A 9,904-nucleotide genomic window follows, 5' to 3' on the forward strand; every position below is an offset into this window, starting at 1 on the left:
TAGCTCACTTGTTTGATACTAACACCTCATTATTACATTCATTTAAGGTATCCAAAAATAATCATTCATTTTCTACTTTTAAAATAGCCCATTCGATACTTTTCATCTCCCATTAAGAAAAATAAATTTCGTTGTAAGAAACATTTTGTTGTAAAAAAGTACTTGAAAGAACAAAACTACTGCAGAAAATGTCCTAAAGGAGATTGATGAGAAATTTCTCAAAATGATTGATTCAGAATTCATGAATACCATTGTTTACAAAGTTATTAACTTAAGTTAAATAACTTTTAGTTATTTATTATTTTACCAAATTATTAATCATGTTGTTGTTCAATTTAGCTTCCTGCCTGATCTTGTTGTTCACTATTGAATAATAACTAAATTAAATGTCCTCGATATTTGTAAATATTGATGTCATTAGGTGCACTGAATTCATATTGGTATCTCATACGTCTGGCTTCATAAGATTTGTAAAAAATAGCTTTCATAGCTATAGCATGGATCTAGTCTGAGTTAGATTAAGTGCCTTAATTATAGACAGTCAGTGAGTGATTAGAAATTTGAAAAGTTGTAAAACATAACCCAAACAAGCCCAATTGTTCACTCAGCTAATAATTGAGAAAATCTATTGCTTTATTCAATTGCAATGTTTAATTGCTTTATTCAAATATATGTTTGATCAGACGAATCAATTGGAAAATATTTTCCTGTTCCGCAGTTTAGTTCTACGTTTCAGCAAATTGTTCATTTCGATGTTATCTGTAATATATATAAATACAGCCACCACTTTATGTTTGTTTTGTACCGCCCTTTATATATTTCCTTTGTAGATATCTTATTCATTTTTTTAATCTTTATTAAGTGACTTCGTAATCCAATCAGATTCCCAATAATCTTTCAATTAACGTTTTGAACACTATAGTAATAAACTGCTTATATCATTTATGTTAAAAATTAATTATAATATTCTTTCGCTGACCACGTCAAACTTTCGTATCGATTAAAATTTATTTTAAACAGTTGTCCATTCTGATCCTCCAGTTGACTGCTTTTATCCTGAACAATCTGATAGCCAAGAGCATTGTACGTCCAATGTTATGGCATATTTCATATGAACAATAAATACAGATCGTAATTTCATAGAGTTAAAAACTTGAATAAAGCAGTTCGTAATGTATGATAAATTCAGTAAGCCCACTTGAATGTTGAATTATTATTTTGTATCACTATGGAGTACTCATAGAATCAAACTTTTGTATTATTATTATTCATGATAGAGTGCCTTGAAATCCACGTTCAAATGATGTCTGTGTCAACAATAGTGGAAATTAGTGTAGAATGCTCCTACATTCATTGTTCAAGTAGAAGAAAGTAGATAGTTGTGCAGTCAGTGTACCTAACCTAACTTTGTTGTTTAGCTATTGACGCCCTCAAGCCCGGATTGTGAGCCATGGAAATGGCTGGAGTAAGTTGATTTTTTCGATAAATGTACTTTTCTCAATTTTTTTACTCATTTAGCTAAACGCTGCATGCGGTTGCATAGTCACTCTTCTATCATGTACCAGACATACCCTTACCCTTACCAGAATTTCGATCTTATATTTTCCAATTGTCATTGAGAATTTATTGTTTTGTAGATATTGTTTCTGTTTTGTTGATATTTGTTTACATTTTCAGCATGGTTTACTGTGTAGGGTACTCTTTTGTCTTCATCAAACAATTTGTTTTGTATTTTACTGCAATATTGTATTGGTGTAATAGCTACACCCTAGCTAGCATGTTCAACTAGATCGGATTTTGTTTTGCATGACTTTTGGGCCTATATTACATTAGGGTCCGGTTTCTAGGACACTCAGTACATCTATTGGACCATTTAATCTATAGGTTTAATGGTGTATTAGGCCTAAATCACAAAGAAGTGACGGGCACTGACTTTTTTCCACTTCCTCGCCACTCTTATATTCCAATGCAATCAGAAGTGGCGTTTTGCCACGCTACATCTTTTGCATTGAACCATAATGCTTGTATGGGAGATGAAAAAGTCTGCGCCACGTCTGTACCATGTCCGCGCCTCGCCACTTCTATGTAAATTGGGCCCAAGATTTAATTAGTGTCCCAGAAACGGGGCCTAGGACACTCGACTGGGACACCCGGACTCCAGTATCCTAGCGAATCGCGGTACATTTCTTATTACAATCATTATACTAGGGTCACCGGCGGGACATCATATTTCGGAGGCCGCTCCATAGTCCAGTGAATATAGACATAAAAAAGGGGGTGTGCTTGCAATTTATATTGTAGTTCTGATTTTTTAATATATTATTTGGGTACATAAGAGAAGTCCAGTACCAATTTCTTCATGCAAAATTTCCTTGTGCTAGATACAGAGTGGCCCAAAAACCTCGTATTCTCGGCTCATTTTTCAGTTTTCAGCTATTTCTGCCAAATCTCGTAATCGGACAGAAAAATTTTCTCCCGCCTTTTTTCTAGATTATAAAATTCTGAATAACATGAGATCATCAGAAACTCTCTATCTCCAATGAGTACTGAGTTATGATTTTTCAAAAATGAGTGAAATTTGAAGAAAAAATCAATTTTGATGAATTTAAGTTTTTGATCAAAAATATCTTCCGATTGTTACCATTAAGATGTATAATTCAAAATCCCTCTGGGCGTATTTTTGTGCTCTACAATCTGAGATCAGGTAGAGCGCTCTATCTTATAAAGATTTCCAGGTACACCTGACAACAATGCTCATTGTATTGTGAAAAACACCTAATTATCAGCTTCAACCATCATCATCAACTACATTGTCCACAATACAATGAGCATTGTTGTCAGGTGTACCTGGAAATCTTTATAAGATAGAGCGCTCTACCTGATCTCAGATTGTAGAGCACAAAAATACGCCCAAAGGGATTTTGAATTATACATCTTAATGGTAACAATCGGAAGATATTTTTGATCAAAAACTTAAATTCATCAAAATTGATTTTTTCTTCAAATTTCACTCATTTTTGAAAAATCATAACTCAGTACTCATTGGAGATAGAGAGTTTCTGATGATCTCATGTTATTCAGAATTTTATAATCTAGAAAAAAGGCGGGAGAAAATTTTTCTGTCCGATTACGAGATTTGGCAGAAATAGCTGAAAACTGAAAAATGAGCCGAAAATACGAGGTTTTTGGGCCCCTCTGTATCTAGCACAAGGAAATTTTGCATGAAGAAATTGGTTCTGGACTTCTCTTATGTACCCAAATAATATATTAAAAAATCAGAACTACAATATAAATTGCATGCACCAATGCATATAGTGACTGGACTACCAGGTTTGGTGTCTGATTGGTTTGTCTCATTTGGTGCCTGGTTTTCCAATTGGTGCCTCACTTGGGTCGCCAGTCCGGCCACCATTGAAACACCACTGGTGTCTCTCTGATGCCCCGCTGGTGTCCCAGACTGGTGTTATCATGTGATAAACGCCATTGTGAACAATCTATTTTAGTTTAATGTCAACTATTAATAAATTGTGTATTTGTCTTATATATTTCCCTATTGACTTTATTGTTAATTCCATAATTTTTAGTGTTATGAATATTCTTACTTTATAGTGTTTGCTGCAACAGTTTTCCACATTTCTCTTAATGATTATTGTCATGCCTTCTTCTGTTTTTGTTCCGGTGATACTAGTTATATCCCTATTTTCTTGTGTAGCCTACTTATTATTTTGTGAATTTTTTACAGATTGGTATAGATCACTAATAAATATTGTGAAGAATCATTAAATAGTTACTCAATTTGCCGGAACTCTCAGTTTTATTGGGAAAAAATGTATTAAAGGTTTATGTGATGAAACTTAAAACCTGAGACTTGTTCCACAAAAGTGTAACTATAAAATTGAAAAATAGATTTATAGATGTGAATCTATTACTTGACTCTCTATATTCCATTCATTTGTAGTTATCCTCAGCCTATCTCCTCAATTGGAAGATTCTACCGTAATCTTAAAAGATCTAAAAATAGATTTTTTCACAGGTTCCATATAATTTTTATGAACATTGATCATTACAACATATTTATTGAGGTTGGCTCCCTATACGAAACAATATCCAATTTTTCTTTGGCTGAGTTATTACTCTCCTACTTTATTCGACTGCCCGAAAATAACACACATTTAGAACTTTCAAAAGAGTCCAAATGCAAAAAAATATTGGGAATTTGTTACTTATGAATGTTATGATGTTGCAGATCATGAGACTAGAGTCATGGAAACAGAGATTCGGAGATGGGAAGAAGAACTCGGCCAGTGAACAGAGGTCGGGCTCCGTCGACACGGAAAGTGAACATGATGAACCCAACTGCGACTTTCATCTCAGACTGAACAGTGACGCATCCAGTCCTGAAGTATAATTGCGCCCCAATTATTGTCCAAAAACTATCCTCGTTTTTTCTTTTCTTCTATACCCTTATTTAACATTATTATTCATAATTCAACTACTGTATTTTTAAAGTTCAGTTTGTCATAGATTTATTGTCTATTGTCCCCATATTTACAAAAATAACAGAAATGAAACAAGTCGAATTATTATCCACGACTACATTGTTATTGATCTATACTGATGGCAAGGATATTATGAATTTAACTGTATACTGTAAAGAATTTGAAAAATCCAAATTTGTATTTGAGTTTTCTTCAGTACCTTATCTATTGATTTTTAAGAAATGTCAAATACAAAACTGAATTCGAAATATTATCCTGCATGGGACATTATTGAATAGAGAATTAATTTTATTGCAGTAATTAAGCTACATCATAGTACACAACGGTACTGTGTTTCACATAGATCCAACTAATAAAAATTTGAAATTGGAATGAAGATTGAGATGATGTTATACAAATCATTATTCATTTGGATTGTGAGAGTTTCCCCATGCATTCCAAGAAAATAGTTCAACAGACTGATTAGTATCCTTAGTGACAATTCTTTCACTCTGTTACTTGTGTAAACGGTTGATTGACGAATTGATGTTGTGATCTTAGATTTTATGTCAGCGTCTCTAGATTCTCCGAGACTATTGAAACTATAATTATGGTTTTTAAAAGACTTGGAAGGTTTCACTGCACTAGAATTGAATTTTAAATTGAATATCGATCGATTAATTGTACCTACTAGTTGAACAGTTTAATAATCAGCCTTTCAACTACATCTATTTGTGTAGAAGTTGACGTATACATTCTAATTTGCATAACATAGATTCTTTAAAAGAACTTTAACAATACATATTCTATTTATCAAAATACAGTTTCACCACTTCATATTTCACTTATCTGATTTGAATCTCATTTCAACCTCTTTAATTCTAGTTCACACATTTCGAACCTCCTTGCAAGTCTACTTATCAAACAACTATTCGGAATTCCTATTATTTATTTCTTCATCTATCAGAAACAAAGTATTATAAACTATAATTATTCCAACATTGATTTTTTCCCAAATTTGTTTATTTTAGGTAAAGTTATGGCTATGACATTAATTATATATTTCCAGATACTTCTATTATGAGTTGAATTTGTGAGAATTTATTGTTTTATGAATTTATTTATTTTAATAATTTGTCCGTCCATATTGATATTAATTTTAGATATTCTATCAATTCTAAATGGTATTTTGTTTGTTGAATATTGAATTTATATTTAGATTACGTTGGTAATTTTTGTCATTTCTCAACTTAAATTGCTTTGAAATAACTTGCATTAATTGTGATGAACGTATGTTGAACGTATGTTGAACGTATCTTGATAACATCATATCTTGTCATTGAGACTAAAGAACTCTGGAAGCAGTTGACTTCACATATTGTAAATATTTGTAGTTTTTAGCTTGATATATACTAGTATAAATCTAATCTTTGTAAGTCTTATAGCTATATTAAAATGGAACAGTGTTGTCATTCCGTTAATTATTTATCTCTTAAAAATGATTGTATCTATATTTATTATAATTAATTGTAACAATTCTGTATTGTGATTGATTTTATGTTTTAATGATGCGTGTTTTGTGATAATAATGTATTTTTAAGATGAATGTCAGTGATTTTAATTTTTATCGGTGTTGATTACTCAAATTTCATGAACTTTAACTGTTCAAGTTTTTTCAATTGAATTTTTCTTTGAAAATTAGTAAATCAAATAGTGAAGAAAGGTTTTGATCTATCATAGATTATTTAATAATAGCCTTCGTTGAATTCCATTTTTCTAAGAATAGGTTGTAAAATCCGAATTGTGGTGTCACTTATTGCAATGTTTAAATTGAAAATCAGTGATGTGGATCTGAAAAATGTATGAACAGAGACCTTTTCGACTCATCCAATTAATTGCTCTTGTGAATTGACATTGACTACTGTGCAATTTTTTTAGCTTAATTCAATTTTATTTATTGTAATGGATCGACTGTACATTATTGGATTCTACCGTTAATACAGTGACTAGTCTCTATAGTCACTAACCACTAATGTTTAATCCTGACACCTAAGTTTTAAGTTTCATAAATTTTTTTAAGCTTAATATAACTGCAGTGAAACGGTTGTTTAATGCATTGCGTATTGGGACCATTTGATTATTAATCAGATCTATAGTTTTAGGACTCTATAAAGTTATAACTTCTGTTTGCTAATTTCCAAGTTTTGAAACAGAATAAGTTTATATAATTCATTCTAAATATTTGATTGTATCGTTCTTTTATGCTGGTTCAAATTTAATTTATTAATATTTCTGATAATATTTATACTAATCGAAAACTGTTAATTTACCATAATTATTATGCGTTCACTTATGCATTCACTTATGCATTCACTCATGCATTTGAATTAATTTTTTTTTAAGGCAAATGTGAAAATTAATCAAATTATTTAATTGAATACCGTACTTTATAAGAATATAGATAAAGTACTGGTATCTTCAATAGTAGGTATTGAAAAGAGCTGATCGTTTAATACGAGCTCATTAATCAACCTTCAACAGTATACAAGTATATAAATTCGTTAGTACTTTTAAACACAACGGTGGGCCTAAATTGAGTTGTGATTAAATTAATTCATTTTTTCTACATGAATCACATCGGTCTAACATCTGCAGCTAAATTTAATTTTAATACTAAATTTCGGTTGGGATATTAAATTTTTAAAATTTATTTGATATACAGACGGAAATTTTATGCATTAATAAATCTTTTATTAATGCACTAGTTTTATCGCCGTTCATTATTGTTGTACAACTCATTTAAAATAAACTTCAAATGACCTAATATAATGTATAATTATCTATGACGTATTCTTGAATCGATGCACATTCACATCCATAAACATAATCAGCGATGATAATAAATCTGTTGGGTCTGAAACCCTTTTAAACTGTAGAGTAGCTATAAACACACCTCGTTTTAATTTATAAATTCTACAGCTAATTTTGGTCTGATTAGGGTTTAATAAAAATGCTGTATTAGATGTGATCGTTTCCAACTAAATTGTTTTAATATCAGTAGAGATTATTGTTAATATTATCATCAACTATATTGAATATTATTTATGATGTGCGCTCAATGTCATGATTATAAGAAAACTTTTATCAGTATAATAAGAAATTCGCATAATATCTAGTGAGGAAATTCTATATCATAATACCATTTTTAGGTATTTCTATAATTATGATTTGTAGTGTAGATGAATTGTTAATAAAACTAGCAGGAATACGTGTAATATATTATTTCTTGTGAACCTTGAATAACTGTCACACTTTTTAAAACTACTAATATTCTTTAGTAGCGTATTCAGAATATAATTTCAGGGGGGGGGGGAATCATAACATTAGAAAAAATTGGGAGGTACCGAGGTGTGTAGGTGTATGGAATATCCACCAAAGGGGGGGGGGTCCGGAGTCCTCCCCTGGAAAATTTTGGAAAATCTTGAAAAAATGCGTCTTACGGTCATTATTATCCCATTCAAACGTAAAGCTTAAAACGTTCTCTTCAAGTTATATTTGAAACTTTTCCCATATCTCTCATACTATTCGTGATATATGCTCTTGAAGGTGTGACATTTAAGAGAAAGTAGAAATAGAAATTGCTTTATTGACAAGAACATTTTCAACACTGTACCTATGGTCAACGTCATGTACAAAATTTCAAAGTCACAATAAATCTGCAAACACCTGTTGCCTAAAGTTGAAAACCGATTTTATCCTGGAGCTACCATGTGGTCTCAGTAAACAATCAGTGGGAAAATGAGTGGGACTTTTGACCAGTTGGTTTATTGAGTTGGGAAACCCAATAAATCCTTGCTAAAAGAACTAGTCAAGCACTTCTAGTGATTAATTGAGGTTGGAATTGTCTAATAGTGATATGATTTTCCTCTTTGATTATACACTTTTTTTTGCTGTAAGTACAAGTACTCAAGTATATATATATATATACTTGAGTACTTGTAATTACATGTGTATTCCCATGCTGTCATCAGCTCAGCACACCTTCCCACCTGCGTCCTGAACCGGTTAAGGCCACACCACTCTCTACGTCTCAGCTGGGTGCCAGGGACAATGTCATTGGGATCATCCACAAGGCCTATACTCAAGTGAATTTTATGCTTGTTTTTCTCAAATATGAATTATGTCAGGTTAGATGAATAAACAATAGTGAAGGAAAATTCATATTTCTATTAAGTGAATTTTCTATTTTACCGTTACCATAAAATTAATTATGTTAAATCTAGGACAATCAATTCTATTGGTAGCAACCAATGTATGTGACATTATATATTACCAATATTGCTTGTGAACAACTTTATCACTATTTTAGGCCTGGATTTATCCTCCAGAAGCACTAAACATCATTCAAGGTGATGATGAAAAAGATGAAAGGGTACTGATTTTTTAGTGGTTCTCCTGAAAAGTGGGGTAGGCTATTCACCAAGGAAGATTTTGAAGGGGATGATTCGGGAGGGTATTCACATTATAAGTAGCCTAAAATATATCAGAGAAAGGAAGTATTTGGATGATGTCTAAAAAATTAATAGGTGTCAATATTTTCTCCATACTATTTCATTTGTGTAAGAGATAAGCTATGACTGGCTAGACGTCAAGTGTTTCGGCTCCGTCTTCCTGTTGCTTATTTGGTGGGTTCTACTGTGTTTTTTGAGGCGTATTTTGGCAAGGTGATTGTCTAATGTGCTATGAATGTCTGTGTGCAGTTATTTGAAATTTTATTCAGTGGTTCTCTACCAAATTGAAATTGAAGTGAAAATTTATTCGTATCATTGGAAGAACGGTGCCGGGCTGTGTTGTTTTTGCCTGTCTTTTCGCTTTCGCTACAATCAATTCCTTATCTACTATGGTTTCAAAGAATAAACCTAATACTCGCTCAACTAAGGACGATGATGATGAGTTCATTCGCCTGGCCAAAGTCAAGCCTGGTTTTCCCGCATCGGACGCTGGTTTTGTTTCCGAGAATAAAATATTCATTCATCCATCTATGAGTTCCGAAAACAGGCAACTGTTCTTCTTAGCTAAAAACTTGGCTCGAGCATCAAACTACAAGTACGTTTGGTTCAAAGATGGAAAAATTTTTATTCGAAAAGCTCAAAACTCTCCGGCGATACTTGTTTCTTCGAAGGAACAAATCCAGTACATGAGTAAAGGATCTACTGCGGGACAGAATCAGGTGACAGCTGATCCAGCAGCTGCTGCTGAGTCTGGAGGTGCGAATTCAGGGTCGAAAGAGTGATCTTAGGAGACGTTCGGATTCACATGAGATTAGAAATTGTTGTTTTCAATTGTTTATATTGTGTATATTTTTCATTGAATATGTTTTTTTCTCAAAAAGTGTGGATCGAATGGAACAGCATTTTACTTCTATA

The 9,904-nt window shown here is 32.1% G+C and overlaps 1 protein-coding gene across 12 annotated transcripts in view; it reads left to right on the forward strand.

The window, feature by feature from the left end:
• The window catches only part of LOC111049797 (ecotropic viral integration site 5 ortholog), a 215,355-nt gene extending 207,609 nt beyond the window's left edge, over positions 1-7,746 (forward strand). For 7 of the 12 annotated variants that reach the window (XM_039430530.1, XM_039430525.1, XM_039430526.1 and 4 more), the window contains one exon: positions 4,247-7,744. In XM_039430530.1, the coding sequence (XP_039286464.1) occupies positions 4,247-4,408 (162 nt within the window). In that variant the 3' untranslated portion in view covers positions 4,409-7,744. Of the gene's footprint in view, positions 1-1,418; positions 1,466-4,246 lie in introns of all 12 variants that reach the window. The other 5 variants (XM_039430528.1, XM_039430529.1, XM_039430520.1 and 2 more) reach the window with 2 other exon arrangements.
• Positions 7,747-9,904: the final 2,158 nt, after the last annotated feature.

This window comes from Nilaparvata lugens, chromosome 6, assembly GCF_014356525.2.
Source record: "Nilaparvata lugens isolate BPH chromosome 6, ASM1435652v1, whole genome shotgun sequence".
Classification (NCBI taxonomy): Eukaryota; Metazoa; Arthropoda; class Insecta; order Hemiptera; family Delphacidae; genus Nilaparvata; species Nilaparvata lugens.